Source organism: Rosa chinensis, chromosome 1, assembly GCF_002994745.2.
Source record: "Rosa chinensis cultivar Old Blush chromosome 1, RchiOBHm-V2, whole genome shotgun sequence".
Classification (NCBI taxonomy): domain Eukaryota; kingdom Viridiplantae; phylum Streptophyta; class Magnoliopsida; order Rosales; family Rosaceae; genus Rosa; species Rosa chinensis.
Genome location: NC_037088.1, coordinates 7,869,604 through 7,886,884, shown reverse-complemented (window position 1 = coordinate 7,886,884; position 17,281 = coordinate 7,869,604). Strand labels below are relative to the sequence as shown.

Here is a 17,281-nt window from a genome sequence, read left to right as displayed (position 1 = left end):
AGTATCCTATAGCTAATTATATGTCTAACCATAGGTTGTCTGGGTCACATGCACTTGTTGTTAATCAATTATCCACTGTATCTATTCCTAGTAGTGTACAGGATGCTTTGGCAGATCCTAAGTGGATTCAAGCGATGAATGAAGAACTAGAGGCTTTGCAGAAAAACTTGACTTGGGATATTGTGACGATGCCTGCGGGAAAGAAGACTATTGGATGCCGATGGGTGTTTATAGTAAAACTCAAAGCTGATGGGAGCATTGACAGGTACAAGGCCATATTAGTCGCCAAAGGTTACACTCAGTGCTATGGAATTGATTATGAGGAGACATTTGCTCCTGTAGCAAAGATCAATACTGTTCGAATCTTGATTTCACTTGCAGCAACTAAAGATTGGCCTCTACATCAATTTTATGTGAAGAATGCGTTCCTCAATGGTAACTTGGAGGAAGAAGTGTATATGTACATGCCGCCAGGAGTTAAAAATTTACCATATGGTACTGGTAAGGTTTGTAAGTTAAAAAAGTCTCTTTATGGTTTGAAGCAGTCTCCGAGAGCTTGGTTTGGAAAATTCTCTAAATCTATGAGGACATTTGGATATAAACAAAGCAACTCAGATCACACTTTGTTCATCAAACGTCGTCAGGGTAAGATTACCGCTCTGATTGTATATGTTGATGATATGATTGTCACAGGGGACGACTTCAAAGAGATGGAGGCTCTACAAAAGTATCTTTCTAAGGAGTTCGAGATGAAGGATCTTGGGAAATTAAATTATTTTCTTGGAATCGAGGTGGCAAGGTCTAAGAAAGGGATTTCGTTGTCCCAACGTAAGTATGTGCTTGACTTGTTAGCTGAAACCGGGATGCTTGATTGTAATCCTATTGAGACACCGATCGAGATGAACCACAACCTTGCTATCTTTCCGGATCAAGTTCCAACTGATAAAGGGAGGTACCAACGTCTAGTAGGGAGACTTATTTATCTTTCCCATACTAGGCCTGATATTGCTTATGCTGTGAGTGTGGTTAGTCAGTTTATGCATTGTCCTAGTGAGGAGCATATGGATGCAGTATATCATATTTTCAGATACCTTAAGATGGCACTTGGAAGAGGTTTGTTGTTTGAAAAAAGGGTGAGTTGGATGTTGTAGGGTACACAGATGCAGACTGGGCTGGTGATAAGACAGACAGACGGTCCACATCTGGATATTTTACATTTGTTGGAGGAAACCTGGTGACTTGGCGCAGCAAGAAACAAAAGGCTGTTGCTAGGTCAAGTGCTGAAGCTGAGTTTCGAGGTATGGTGTTTGTGAGATGTTGTGGATTCGTAATGTGCTGAAAGATTTGGGTTTTAAACTCAAGAAACCTATGGACCTGCATTGTGATAGTACGTCTGCTATTGAGATTGCTCACAACCCGGTTCAGCATGATCGGACTAAGCATGTGGAAGTAGATCGACATTTCATTAAGGAAAATCTGGACAGAAAGATTATTCGTTTTCCTTTTGTGTATACAGAAGATCAACTAGCAGATGTTCTTACGAAAGGAGTGTCAAGGAAAGTGTTTGACAACTCCATTGGCAAGTTGGGCAAGATCGACATCTATGCACCAACTTGAGGGGGAGTGTAGAATATTCTGTAAATATTTACTTTCCTTGTACGTATAGATTTCGTCTCTCTGTATAATTGTAGGAGATCGTTTCCTTTTAGGATTACTCTTGTATCACTTTATAAACCCTATTCTTTGAGGGTAAATATAATTGAAGAATTCTTATTTGCAAGTCAAGTTAGTGTCAGTTATTTTTTCCTGCTTTCTTGATGTAGTTTTTATACTGTTTATAATCTCATACAAGCCAAACAATTGAGGCAAAAAACAACCCCGCAGCAAAACGCGGCCTCAGCAACTAGTGCTAAGTTGAATCAAAATTGAATTTGTTCTCGCTCGCTTTCTTTCAAAGATGGGTGAAACACCAACTAGAGATAGATAGCCCTGGCAGCAGACCAGTTGTGAACCCAGAACCAGGGAAAGCTAGCCACTCAGCACATTCAAGATCTGGTATATATGTCCTGTAGAGTAGGAAATTCAATTGCCCTAATTAAGGTAAATTTTTTCAAAAAATTATTCAAGGTTTGGAATTAGATCCTACAAAATTGATGATGTTGGGTGAGAGGGACTAAATTATTCTTATCATGCAAGTTGGAGTCTTTAAAGCAATAAAATTAATCAAGTATGAAAGATACCTAGAGATTGCCATTGCATGTACTGTGAGGCATAATACAACGATTTGATCAACTGGCGGTTCCTTGTTCTCGTTGTTCTTGTCAAAATATGACCGACCTAGCTAATAACGCAAAACAACATTGAATATGATAAAGGACGAGGTTTGCAGTTTTATTCAATCGTCTTAATTACAGAAGACGTACATTCTTGTTTGACTTCGTGCAATAATCATTCTTGAATCCACATCATTGCAAAGCTTGCGCAAAACAACGACTCTGCACTTTGTTTTAATTTCATTGTTTCTTCCTCTGTGATCTTCCTGAAGCTAACTATGGCAGTAGGAGAGATCTTTCTTGCGGTATTCCTTCAGGTGCTTCTGGAGAGGTTAACGCGTCAAGAGATCCTTGGAAGCTTGGGAGGAGTTGGAAAAAAGCTGCAGAAATGGAGAGAGACACTTTCCGCAGTTGCAGCCGTGCTTTACGATGCGGAGGAGAAGCAGCTGACAAACAAGGCAGTGGATCTGTGGTTGAATGACCTCAAACACTTGGCCTCTGATATGGACGATCTAGTACTCGACACCTTTTCCACTGAGATGTTAGCACGCAAGCAGCTCAAGCTTCACCAAACTAGCAAAAGCAAGGTACGAGGCTTCTTCACCAAAGTTAAATTCAACTTCAATATGAACTCCGAAATAGACAACATTGCTAAACGCTTGCAAGACATATTTGACCGGAAAGAGAAACTCGGTTTGAAATATATTGAGCAAACCCCTACTTCAACATCGTCATCGCACAGGACACCAAGTTCATATGTGTTGGATGGACCTGTGGTTGGGAGAGATGGAGACACAAGAAAGATTGTGGAATTGTTGTCCAGAGATGCTGATCCTTCTTCTCCCAAAAATTATCAAGTTGTTGCCATTGTTGGTATGGGAGGCCTCGGCAAGACAACGCTTGCGGGACAAGTCTTCAATGATGTTAAAGAAAACAATGTGGTGAAGAAAGTAATTCTATTGTATATTCTTCAATGCAGTTGTCTACAACTTATACACACTATGCTAATACTCGATCCACAATTCTAGGGAATCAGTATGGTAATACAACTCAGACTATCAATCTAGGATATCAGAATAACTACAATCCTAATCTAGGATATTACAATTATTCCATTCCTAATCACACGGGATTCTTTCCCTCAATACTCCCCCTCAAGTTGGAGTGTATGTTGATCACTCTCAACTTGCTCAGTAGCATAGTAAACTGGTTTGAGCTCAACGGTTTGGTAAACAAGTTAGCGGGTTGTTCCTTGGTTCGGATGTGCATTGTCTTGATCAGTCCTCTTTGCACCTTCTCACGCACAACATGACAATCTATTTCAATGTGTTTTGTATGCTCGTGGAACACCGGATTGGAAGCGATGTGAATGGCAGCTTGGTTATCACAGAATAACTTGACCGGTTCTGTATGTCCAACATTCAGATCCTTGAGTATGTTTCTTAGCCACGTTACTTCACAACAAGTGGTGGCCATGGATCGATATTCTGCTTCTGCACTTGATCTTGACACTGTGCTTTGCTTCTTGGTTTTCCATGAAATGGGCGCTTGTCCAAGAAAAATACAGTAACCGGTTGTGGACCTCCTTGTATCTTTACATCGAGCCCAATCTGCATCACAATATGCCTTAAGCTCTAATGTTCCCGTCGAAGGCAGAAGTATGCCTTGTCCTGGTGTTTGTTTAATATATCTCAGCACCCTATACGCTGCCTCAAGATGAGGCTACCTCGGTGTGCCCATGTATTGACTTAAGATATGAAAAGGATACACAAGATCAGGCCTTGTAATGGTGAGATAGATGAGCCTCCCTACTAGCCTTCGGTACTGTGCTGGATCCTTCAATAAGCTTCCGTCTCCTTGTGTAAGAACTAGGTTTTGTTCAAGTGGGAATCGTGAAGGCTTGGCCCCCAAGAATCCAGTATCTTCAAGAATTTCCAGAGCATATTTTCTTTGACACAAGGCAATCCCTTGTTTAGATCTTGCTACCTCTATTCCAAGAAAGTATCGAAGCTGCCCCATGTCCTTGAGTTTAAATTGCTTCGAAAGAAACTCTTTTGTCTCTATGATGGCTTTCAAACTGCTTCCTGCCAAAATAACATCATCCACATAAACTAACAAGGCTGTGAAGTGACCTGATGTGTTTCGGACGAAGAGAGAATAATCTGACCAAGACTGTTGAAAGCCGGCAGACTTGAGGGCTGTAGAGAGCTTCAAAAACCATTGTCTTGAGGCTTGCTTCAAGCCGTATAAGGACTTATGAAGTTTACAGACACGAGACTCCCCCTTTCGTCCGAAACCAGGTGGAAGTTGCATGTAGACATCTTCATAGAGATCGCCATTCAGGAAAGCGTTGTTGACATCTAATTGATAGAGATGCCAACCTCGTAGAGCTGCAAGACTTAACAGAACACGGACTGTAGTTAGCTTAGCAACTGGAGCGAAGGTTTCTCTATAGTTAACACCTTCAACTTGACTAAACCCTTTAGCAACGAGGCGTGCCTTATATCTCTCGACTGTACCATCAGGATTGTATTTGATTTTGTACACCCATTTACAGCCAATAGGTTTCTTGTTAGCCGGGAGAGGGACCAAACTCCATGTTCGATTTTCTGTAAGGGCTTTAATCTCATTCTGCATGGCCTCTCGCCATTTTGGTTCTTGAATAGCCTGTGAAAAAGAAGTGGGTTCTCGCTACATAGTAAGCTTGACAGTGAAGGCTTTGTGAACAGGGGAAAGCTTATCATAAGCAAGGACAGTGGAGAGAGGATGAATGGTACCTGAGGAAGGAGTCGTGACCTCGTTCGAAGAAGACGACGGGACAGTACGTGAGGGAAGAGCCGCCTCAATATGGAAGTCCTGCAACTTGGTGGATGGCTTGGTTGGACGAGAAGAGCGGCGTGGAGGTGGTGGTGAGGTACTGGAATGTGAAGCTTCTGTACTGTGTGGGAATGAAGATGGGTTGGAAAGAATATTATCTGGTGATGGAACAAGGACGTGATCTTGTGGAGGAGGTGGGACCGTGCGATTCAAGTCAACGGAAGAGGAGGATTTGTGATGAGGAATAGGTGAGAGATTAGTGGGGAGAGTGTCAGGTTCACATGGTGATGAGGGGCCATGTGACACAGAGTGTGGATGAGAGGAATGTGAGGGACCCGAAGAAGGGGAAATCTCATAATGTGGTGGAGAGAGATTTGAGGGATTAGGTGGAAGATTTGTGGGAATAATGTCAGAGTCAAACGGTGGTGAGGGACCCGAAGAAGGAAAAATCGGTGAGAGATGTGAGGGATGATTATGGATAGGATGGGAAGGAGAAAATCGTGGAGAATTGTTTTGAAAAGGAAAATCATCTTCAAAGAAAATCACGTCTCTTGATACAAGAATTTTCTTACTGACCAAGTTGTAAACTTTGTACCCCTTTTGCCCATGTGGGTATCCAATGAATATACACTCAGTGGATCTAGGATCAAACTTGGAAGGACGAAGAGGATGAGTTGACACAAAACACCGACACCCAAAAACTCGTAAATGTGAATAGGTTGGCTCTTTGTGAAAAAGTTTTTCAAAAGGTGATTTGCCTTGAAGAAGTGGGGTTGGTGTTCTGTTAATTAAATATGCAGCAGTGAGGATAGCTTCTCCCCAAAAGGGCTTAGGTAAATTTGCTTGGAAGAGCAACGCTCGAGCCATATTTAGCAAGTGTCTATGTTTGCGCTCAACAACACCATTTTGTTGTGGCGTGTTGATGCAACTAGTTTGATGCAAAATGCCCTTGGATGAGTAAAATTCTGTGAGTTTAAACTCTAGCCCATTATCACTCCTAATAACCTTCACTCTTTTCCCAAATTGATTTTCGGCTAAATGAACAAAGTGTACAAGAAGAGGGCGTGTATCGGACTTGTGTTTCATTAGATAAACCCATGTGCTTCTGGAGTGATCATCAACAATAGTTAAAAAGTATTGTGCACCAGAAAATGTTGGGACATGATAGCCACCCCAGATATCAACATGTATGAGATCAAAACAAGATTCACTCAATGTAACACTTAATGGAAAAGGTTGTCTGGTTAGTTTGGCCACAGGACAAACAGAACAAGTACTTGCATCACAAGTTTTATTTGCAAGGAAAGGAAATAATGGAAATACTTTGCTGGAGGGGTGCCCTAGTCTGCGGTGCCATAAATTTTGAGGTTTGTTGCGCACCATATTACATGCTCCTTGTTGTGGTAGATTAAGGCAGTAAAGTCCTTCACTCTCAGTTCCCGTCCCAATCGTCTTCCCCGATCGTAGGTCCTGTATGAAGCAAACTTGTCTAAGGAAAATGGTGATATAAAAGGAATCGAATGCAAGTTTGCTGACAGAGATGAGATTCAGGTAAAATAATGGTACACAAAGAACATTATGGAGGATGAAATGTTGGGAAAAAACAACAGTCCCAATGTGAGTGACAGGAGCAGATTTTCCATCAGGTAATTTTACAAGACGATTATGAACGGGCTTGAGTGATGTAAGAAAATGAGAATGGCAAACGATATGGTCACTTGCACCACTATCTAATATCCAGGTTGGTCCATTAGTAGCATGAGAAACACGAAAATTTTTACCTGAAAGTTCCTCATAATTAGGAACATTACCAACAAGGTTGACTGCAGATGAGTTAGGCTTGTTCAAGGCTCCTAGCATTTGGTGATACTCATCTTGGTTGCTAGCAACGGTCTGAAATTTGCTTAGAAGACCAAGCATTTGATTACACTCCTCTTGGGAAAAGGGAAAGGTTGTCATTCCTTCTTTGTTGTCACTTGAAGAAGCTACATGGTTGACCCTTGCTCGTTGCCCTCCTTCCATTGCATTTTTCCTCCTACGACAATATTCGTAGGTATGTCCTTTGCCATTACAATAGGTGCATTTGAGATGTGCCCTGCAATTTTTCGTGCTATGATTTGTCATGTTGCACTTTTCACATTTCTTCTCTCTTTCTGTTGATATAGTAGCACGGTGGAACTTAGTCACAGAGAAGGCGGACGCTTCAGGTGGTGCAGCTGTCTTCCCATTAGAGACCTGTGCCTGTTTCTCATGACGCAAGGCCATGGCATAAGCCTTGTTTACATTTGGAAGTGGATCCATTCCAATTACATTACTGCGAATGGCTGCATAGCTCTCACCAAGTCCCATCAGAAACTTCATAGTCTTCTGTGTTTCTAGATAGGTTTTGACTTCAGCAGCCACTTCACATTGGCATGGTGGAAAAGTACAAAGGGCATCCTTTTCATCCCAAAGACTTTTAAGTTTTGTGAAAAATGTTGTAACTGAATTGGCACCTTGTTCGCAGTCATGAATAGCATTCTCTATATTAAATAGTTGAACTGTATTCGTGTGAGAGAACCGCTCCTGAAGCTCAGTCCACATACCTCTCGCTTCTTTGCAGTGAATAACGCTGCTTGAGATTTCCTTTGACATTGCCCCAAGTAGCCAAGTCTTGACAAGGGTATTGCATCGATCCCATTGTTGCTGCTCATCAGGATTGTGTGTTGGTCTCTTGAGAGTCCCATCAATGAAGCCTTTCTTATTCTTGATAGTTAGGGCCATGCTCATAGACTGGACCCAAGTGTTGTAATTATCTTCCATCAGTGGTTGTGACACAAGAATTGCGCCAGGTTGATCTGAATGATGGAGAAATAGAGGGTGATTTGGGTTCTCCCATGATTCGGGGTTTCTCTGTGAAGCAGAGGTTGAAATCTTGTTCTGCTCTATCTTCAAAACGTCATCTCCTGCCATTGAGGAATTGGTTTTGGTTTTCTTGTTTTCAGATTATGCCTCAGAGTCGGTATGCTCTGATACCATAAAGAAAACAATGTGGTGAAGAAAGTAATTCTATTGTATATTCTTCAATGCAGTTGTCTACAACTTATACACACTATGCTAATACTCGATCCACAATTCTAGGGAATCAGTATGGTAATACAACTCAGACTATCAATCTAGGATATCAGAATAACTACAATCCTAATCTAGGATATTACAATTATTCCATTCCTAATCACACGGGATTCTTTTCCTCAATAGATGTAGCTGCAATGAAACAGTTTGATCTCAAGGTCTGGGTTTCAGTGTCTGACGACTTCGATCTTCAAACAGTGACGAGAGCTATATTTAAGGAAGTTACATCTCGGCCTTGTGATATGGATGAGTTCAGTCGACTTCAAGAAAATCTGAGCAAGGAGATCGGTGGTAAAAGGTTTTTGATTGTTTTAGATGATGTCTGGAGAACGTGTGGTTATGATTCATGGACAAAACTGCAAGCCCCCCTCCGTGGAGGAGCCAAGGGAAGTAAGGTAATGGTGACAACACGTGATGAAAAAGTTGCTGTATTGATGGGAGCCCCAGCCGGTGAAGTTTATTATTTAAAGACTCTATCAGATGAAGGTTGTTTGCAAGTATTTGAGCAGCATGTTAGCAATGACAGGCCACCGAATTTCGAGTTGCTTAAGAAGAAAATTGTTACGAACTGCAATGGATTGCCATTGGCTGCAAAAACTCTTGGTGGTGTTTTACGTTGTAAAGAAACTGACAAATGGGAGGAAATGCTGAATGACAAAATATGGAGTATATCAGATGAGAATAATATACCCCCAGTACTCAGATTGAGTTATCATTATCTCCCTTCACCTTTGAAGAGGTGCTTTGCCTATTGCTCAATACTTCCCAATGACTTTGAATTTGGGAAACCCCAATTAATCCTTCTGTGGATGGCAGAGGGTTTCCTTGAGCAAACAGAAGGGACTAAAGGAATGGAAGATATCGGTGACGAATATTTTGGGGAGCTATTATCTCGGTCATTATTTCAAACCTCGGGCAAAAACAGTTCATGCTATGTAATGCATGACCTTGTTGGTGATTTGGCACGATGGGCTGCTGCAGACACATTTTGTAGATTGGAGGATAAACAGCATGGTAGATGTTCTGCAAAGACTCGTCATCTGAGTTACATTTCTGCTAAGTTTGATGGGGAAAAAAGATTTGAGACACTTTCTGGAGCAAAACGCTTGCGGACTTTCCTACCACTTCCTGTTTCCCGTGGTTATGAGAATTATCTAACTCGTTATGCTACTTTTGATATATTGCCACAATTGAAGTACTTGCGGGTGCTCTCCTTCAATGGCTATAAACTGACCGAGGTGCCAAATTCCGTAGGTAAGTTGAGACATCTACGGTACCTTGATCTTTCTCACACATTAATAACGTGTTTGCCTGAGTCAACATGCATGCTTTACAACTTACAGACGTTAATATTAGAGAATTGTTCAAAATTGAAGACACTACCTTCAAACATGAGCAATTTATCAAATTTACGTCATCTCAACAATTCAAACATGCCTTCATTGGAAGAAATGCCTCCCAAAGTAAGTCGGTTGACTCATCTGCGAACTTTGCCTAATTTTGTGGTGGGGAAAGGTAGTGCATCAGGGATTGGAGAGATACAGTCATTGCATCTTCGTGTGACCTTGAGTGTTGGAAGATTGGAAAATGTGATTGATGTTGGGGATGCGAAGACGGCTCAAATAATGAACAAGGAAGGGCTGGAAATCTTGCAATTGGAATGGAGCGGCACAAGAGAGAAGGAGTTGGAGGTGCTGTGCAGTTTAGAACCTCATAAAAAGCTTAAGGAGCTGACCATCAAGGGCTACAATGGTTTCGAATTTTCAAAATGGATTGGACATCCTTCATTCTCTGATATGAAGTCTGTGAAATTGGAGAATTGTAAAAACTGTCGATTCTTACCTCCTCTTGGCCAATTACCTTTTCTGAAAAAACTTCAGATACAAGGACTGGCCAATGTTGAAAGTGTGGGTGCTGAGTTTTATGGAGAGTGCAGCTTGCCTTTTCCAGTGTTGGAAGTCCTGAGGTTCAAGGATATGCAAAATTGGAAGGAGTGGCTTCCTTGCAAAAGAGATGAAGAAATTCGAGTTTTCCCATGCATGGAAAAGCTTTCCATCCTTGGTTGCCCCAAATTGAAAGGTTGGTTGCCCAAGAACATGGATTCATTATCACAGCTGTATATTGCTGAATGTGAAGAGTTAGTGGTTTCAATAGCCAATTATAAACATCTTCGTATGCTGATCATCCACGGTTGTAAAAGGGTGGTGCACAGAAGTGGAGTTAAGTTTGAGTTACTGGAGATTATGGGGCTTCATAATATTTCAGAGTTCAGGCTCGAAATAGACGGGTTCATCAGAGGATTGCCAAAGCTTCAAGGATTGTGGATTACTGGTTGTGAAGAGTTGACATGTTTGTGGGAGAATGAGGATAGGTGGCTGCAGCGTCGAATTTCCAATATTATTGGAGGCAACATATCTGACTCCCCCTCTCACTTTATTCAAGAGCTAAGAGCACTCGGTGTACTTGAGTTAACTGGATGCTCAAATCTAATTTCTTTTCCAGAAGCTAGTTGGCCACCTTGCCTTGTACTTGTAAAGATGGTGTCGTGTAATTCTTTGACGCATTTCGTAAGGTATCAAGTACCGCCAAGCATAAGAAGAATAGAGATAGAAAAATGTCAAAATTTGAAACTATTAGTGAAGGATGCTGGGGAGCTAGAGGGTTGTATGGAGTACTTGAAGATAAGCGAGTGTGCATCTTTGACATCTTTGACATCAGGCAAAGGAGGCCGACTACCTAGAACGCTTAAAAATCTTTGGTTAAGAGACTGTGAACAATTGGAGTCGATAATCAAAACATTCCACGATGACACTTGTCTTGATTATATTCAGATAGAGGGTGTGCAAATCTTAAATCCTTACCAGAGAGGCTATGCCACTCTCCATTCTTCGCGCCTTAAAAATTCTTACATGTGGAAGTCTCGTTTCCTTCCCGAGAGGAGGGCTGCCATCCAACCTGATATTCTTGTCTATCTTCGAATGCGATCAATTGGAAGCTCTCCCCAGAGGCAATGACAACGTCAGCTCTCTTCAGACTTTGTTATTGGGATCCTGTGGAGGTTTGGCATCCATTCTAGAAGAGGGTTTCCCACCCAACCTAATTAAACTTCATATTTTCGGTCCTAAAAGTTGCAAGCCTCTCTCAGAGTGGGGGCTTCACCACTTGGACAGACTCACCTCTCTTAAAGGCTTGTGTATCAGTGGTGTAGATCCAGATCTGGTGTCCTTTCCGCCAAAGGAGGTGCTGCTCCCTACATCTCTCATTAACCTCAGGATTGGAGGCTTCCCAAATCTGAAGCGCCTGTCATCATCTTTTCAATCACTCACCTCTCTTGAATCCCTTTCAATTGATCGGTGCCCAAAGCTAGCATCTATTATTGGAGAACAAGAGGATCATCTGCCTCTTTCACTTACACAGCTTCGCATCTATAAAGGCTGTCCGCTGCTCGCAAAGAGATACCAAACAGGTAAAGGACGATACTGGCCCAAAGAAATAGCCCACATCCCTTACGTTTATGTCGGAGATTTCAAGGACGAAGCCAAAGCCGACCGCTGGTACCTCCCTTCCTAATGCATACAAATCAGGTATAATTTTCCGACTTCTGTTGTGCTTGTGTCTCATTATTCTTCCACTGATTGCCACAGCAAAATCACAACCTGTTTTCACTCTTCACTCTTTTCTGGTTTCAGTGGCCTATGAAAAACAAAAGAAAATAAAAAGCTCAAATAATTTACCACATCGGAATGTCACGTTAATTCATTCGTCCTTTTTATATTATGTGCCTGCTGTTTTGTGTTTACCATTGTCCATGCTGATCCCATTTCTCTGTGTCTGAATCCTAGCTACAACAAACCATGAAGGTCCCTTGATGCACAATGAAAGTCGAGACAAGGGTATATATGCAGTTATGCACTACAATGCGGAAGCCAGGTTATATGCTCAGATGTCGTATTTGGGGAGCTTGGCTTACTCCATTCCCAAAATCCAGAGGTAGGTACGCAATAATCATTTCATTTCATTTCGATCCCCAATTTGCATGCATTACTTTACTGCTTTCATTTCATTTGTTATAATGTGGATGTTCTTTGGTAGGGATATCAAAGTGTTGTGCTTTTCTATTATCATCCTGCAATTAAAGCCGTTTGGGATTTGATGTCCCGACCAATTGGTCAAATACCTTTCTTTCTTTCTTTCTTTGTTTTCCAGCTTGGAGCTTTCATCATTGTAAAGTTCTGATCTTGGATCGAGTATCTCCAACAACTTTCAATCGTGCTCTTCTTTTTGGGAAATCAAATTGGTTATTCATAAAGCTTCTAGTCTGATCTCTGGAATAGACATGAGTTGTCTATAGCCGTTAGGAATTATTTAGATTCCGTTGATTTTCAGTTTGGTGTCGTTTCATTCCTTCCTGACGTGAAGATATTATTCTGTATTGCATTGGTGTCATCCGATGATATAATATTTTTTTTTTTTTTAAATATCATCCGGCTTTATGTTGTAAACTATCTCCTATATCCAGTTTATCATTAGATTTTCTAGCTTCAGATAAAGTTACATGTACAAAAACTAAACTGGATTTACTTCTCTTCAGCTACAAAATCTCTTGCGAGGTTATGCTCTGCGGTTTGTTACTAATTCAATAGAAAAGAAGGAACTTGCTGCTAAAATTGAGGAACATCAAGAGTCAGCTGCAGTTGAAGAAACTGAAAGCACCCTAAAGGAAGACATGGCAGAAGACGAGGAAGGGAAGGAGCAGAAGAACAATGGATACAGAATAAGTCCCTCTGCTGCTTATCATATTGCTGCCTCTGCAGCTTCCTATTTGCATTCCCATACAAGGAGCATACTTCCATTCAAATCCTCAAAGGATGAGACTGATCAAGATTCAACAGAAGAAAGCAGAGGAAGAGGCAGTGCTGTTAATATGATGAAGTCAGACACAGAGCAGCCAATTTCTTGACTAGAGTGTTAAAGCCAAACAATCATTCATCTTTTGTTGTAATCTAGATCATCTTCACGTCTGCACAGCCTATCGAGTTCATTTCCCATACACCACCATCGTCATCAAACTAACTTTACTACTTATTGTGGTAAGCAATTGAAGACCTTGAACCTGTACATTATGATGCGGCTAGTCAATCCTTACTCTTAAGTTATCTGCTCATGCTTCATCCGTTAAGTAACTGTTTGTGAATGTTTTGCAGACTATAAAGATGCAAGACATACAAGATTGAGAGAGTAAGTTTAGCAATGGACCAGCTCAAGAGCCTTGATCTACGCACCCTTCTAATTCTGGTTTAAGGTACTGACTGACAGCACTTCAAATCTCATCCCTTACACCGAGCTAGCACATTTTTTTTGCCTAGGAGCTTCGAGGCCTAGTGGCATGGCTGGATATTAATCCTTACTGGCTAAGCTATCCGATCAATCTTATCTATGAATTGCTGATGAATCTTGTTTTGCACTTCGCAGGGCAGTAGCAAGTAAAAGGAGGAAAAAGTTGTTTGCAATGAGAGCACCGTAATCTTGATCTGGGCTTCTAATTCTGGTTTAAGGTATTGTCCACTGAGTAATTCCAATTACTGTGCATTGATATGCTTTTTGTGTGATATATGCTTCAGTTATGAGTGATGTGAACGATAAATTTGTTGCATGTGGGGACTGAAGTAATCTAGTATGACAGATAAGTTTTCTTCATTCATAAAAATGTCTTATCTTAATCCTAACCATCATTCTATGTTCAATGATGTTTATAATAACAACTAAATCACTGAAGTAATTATTGACTTTTTCTTTGGTGAAGATGTTAGTAATCTACTTTTTTAACTGCAATAATGCTGTTAATTGGTAGCTTTATTTATTTTCTTTATTCTAACTCAATGCTCTTATTCGAATATGTCAATGTTTCCTATGTCATGTTTTTTTCGAGGGGAATGAAATGTATTCATAGATCAAAGATCATTACAATCATAGTTTAAAGCATCCTCCACAGACGGGGGAGCAGCATCCAAAAAAAATGGAAACATCCTGTAACTGATAAGCCTCCTGTGCTAAAATGTGAGCCACTTGATTAGCTGGCCTCCTAGTATGAACCAACCTGGCTGAAGACAAAAGCACCAAGACCTCTCTCAGATCCTCCACTAGGACCCCCAGCATAGATAAACAGTCACTAGAGGAGTCAACCTCCGTCACAACTTCCAAGCAATCTGACTCAATGATCAAAGGTCTCCAGCCTCTTTCAAGCGCTATTCTGGCTCCATAGAGACAAGCTAAAAGTTCAGCCTGTTTAGCACTATGGACATCCTCCACAAAGTGCATGAAGCCTCCTAAAAATGAGCCTTCTGCGTCTCTTAAAGTGTCTCCTAACCCACTAGATGCTGTACGTAGCATTGACCAGAAGTAGATTACTATTTAACTAAGAAAAGAACAGAAGTAACTAGCTGAGGTCCATGTGAAAGATTCCTTCCATTCCCCAGTTAATAGTAATTGTTTCAAGTCAGATCACCTTAGTCCTTTCTTTTTTGAAAGCTGAAATCCTTTCTTTTTTGAAAACTCATATCTCCAGTTTCATAAGGATTTAGGGAAACCCCAACTTAGTGTTTGTTTTTCATTCTATATTTGTTTTGTTGTGCAGTGAAGTCTGATGGTGGAGCTTTTGACATTGACAATGTGCACTAGAGAAAGTAGCATGTATAGTTCACTAGGCATACTATATGTCTGCATTGGCATATCTTTGGAATATTAAATTTTTCCGTTTTCTAAAAATTGTTGAAAACTTAATGTCTTACCATAAGAAGATGATAGTGTCGACTGTTTTCTGAAATTTATGTTTTGCATCTTCTTTTAAAACCATGGTACAGGAGGAGCACAAAACCATTGATTTCAGGGGACTTATATGTGCAACTCTCATAGCCTATCCAGTGTGTTCACACATAGTAAATATTCAATAAAATGTCAAGACCTCGGTGGTCGATAAAAATTCAGAACGTACTTGTTTTCACTTTTCACTCTTTTCCAGTTTCAGTGGTCGATAAAAACAAAAGTGAAATATTAAAACAACTCAATTAATTTAATATCATATTTATTCATTTGTCCATTTCATATTATATGCCTGCTGTTTTACCTTTAATACATGTACATGCGGATCCCATTTCCCTCTATCTGAATCTTACAACAAATGTGAAAGGTCCCTTGATGCACAATGAAAATTGAGACTAGTGTATATATGCACTACAATGTAGTTGATGCACCTCAAATCTAGAGACACATGCAGAGTAGTTAATTTTTTGACTGCAGTTCCAAAGCCAATCAATCATTCATCTTCACGTCTGCACAGCCTATGGAGTTTCCCATACACCACCATCATCATCAAACTAACTTTACGACTTATTGTGGTAAGCAATTGAAGACCTTGAACCGGTACACTATCGGCTGCTCAATCCTTACTTTCCAAGTTATCTGGTCATGCTTCATCCATTAAATGTTTGTGAATATTCTTAGCAGACTATAGAGCCGCAAGAAGTACAAGATTGAGAAAGTAAGTTGAGCAATGGACCAGCTCAAGAGTCCTGAACTCTTGATCCAAGCACCCTTCTAATTTGTGTTTAAGGTACTGTGACTCATAGCACTACTTCAAATCTCAGTCCTTACACTAAGCTGGCGCTTTCTAGCCTAAGAGCTTCGAAGCCTAGTGGCCTTGATGGATATTAATCCTTACTGGCTAAGCTATCCGATCAAAATCTTATCTAGGAATTGCTCATGAATCTTGTTTGAACTTGGCAGATTATAGGGCAGCATCAAGTACTAGGTGGGGAAAGATGTTTACGATGGAGCACCTCAAGAATCTTGATCTGCCCTTCTAATTTTGGTTTAAGGTATTGTGACTATTGTCCACTGAGTAATTCCAATTAATGTGCATTGATATGCTTTTTATGTGACATATGCTTCAGTTATGAGTGCTGTGAACAATCAATTTGTTGCATGTGGGGACTGAAGTAATCTAGTATGACAGTACTTTTCTTCATTCACTTTTTTCTTGCAAGACTCTGTAGTGCAATAATCAAGTTCGATGCTGGAGCTTTTTTGATCAGTAGAATTTTGAAAAAATATGTTAGAGCACATTGCATGTTCTCCAGGTTCCTTACTAGATTTTTCTGTTGTAGGTCAATCAAACAAAGCTAACAAATAACAAAAAGTATATAAAGCAGTAAAAGCACTAATTTTTCTGTTAACGTATCTTTGATATGGGAAAATTGTTTCTGAAAATCTTATTTGACAAGGCACCCTTCCCAATGAATGATGTTGAAAATTTCACATGCTGCAGGGGACCATGCATGACCGTGTCCTCTGTTTATGAAAGTCACACATATATTGATCCGGTTTCAGAGCAATTGTACACGAGGAGCATAAATTCATTGAACGTTGATAACTAGTTAGATAGATTACACTATGTACATATACTGTATACAAATAGCAAGAACTTTTGTTATCAGGTCAAAAGCTCAGGCATTTCTTTTCTATATGCTGCAGATTGCCAGACAAAGATTATTATGATGGCCAATGAGGTATTTAAGCATGCCTCTCCATTTCAGAGTGATGAACTTCTGGTAAGAATCAAATGATTCTGCAAAAAACTGGAGTTTTGAAGGTTGTTGGGGATTTTGCATCAGTGTTGAAGGTCATCTTGTTTGAGTGCGGTTGTGGGAACAAAAAAGGCATCAGAATTGAAAGAGCAAACATTTTGGTGTAATCGATCTTTTGTTATTTCTTTTCTCAAGTAAGTCAGATTATCTGCGTTTGCTTCAGGTAGTCGGTAACTAATAGAGTGAGAGTGACATTGTGATTGAGAGTACTTTTTGTGTATTTGGTGTTCCCAACTAGTGAACAAGAGAATAAAAGAGATGTCATGCTTTCTATTTTATTTTTCCCTTTCCAATTTGAGTTTTTGTAGGCATGTGTGTTGAAGGATGTTGACATAATGTGTGCCTCTACAAACTAGGGTTTAGAGTTGTAATAGGAAAGTGTTCTAAGTATTCAATTGTATTCAGATTCTATTACCTATTGTGTACCTTGTAACT

At 40.4% G+C, this 17,281-nt stretch overlaps 1 protein-coding gene across 1 annotated transcript; it reads left to right on the top strand.

Annotated features, from left to right (window-relative positions):
• The first annotated feature begins 2,516 nt into the window (after positions 1-2,516).
• Positions 2,517-16,903, top strand: LOC112187082 (putative disease resistance RPP13-like protein 1). Its single transcript, XM_040512674.1, has 9 exons — positions 2,517-3,194; positions 8,331-11,788; positions 12,047-12,194; positions 12,796-13,294; positions 13,409-13,506; positions 13,677-15,598; positions 15,708-15,813; positions 15,987-16,078; positions 16,734-16,903. The coding sequence occupies exons 1-2, from the start codon at positions 2,552-2,554 to the stop codon at positions 11,216-11,218; spliced, it is 3,531 nt and encodes a 1,176-aa protein (XP_040368608.1). The 5' UTR covers positions 2,517-2,551; the 3' UTR covers positions 11,219-11,788; positions 12,047-12,194; positions 12,796-13,294; positions 13,409-13,506; positions 13,677-15,598; positions 15,708-15,813; positions 15,987-16,078; positions 16,734-16,903.
• The last annotated feature ends 378 nt before the right edge of the window (positions 16,904-17,281 follow it).

Coding starts and splice junctions, on each gene's coding strand:
- LOC112187082 (XM_040512674.1), top strand. CDS start 2,552: ATGGCAGTAGGAGAGATCTTTCTTGCGGTATTCCTTCAGGTGCTTCTG. Junction 3,195..8,330: donor TGCGGGACAAGTCTTCAATG/ATGTTAAAGAAA, acceptor TTTCCTCAATAG/ATGTAGCTGCAATGAAACAG.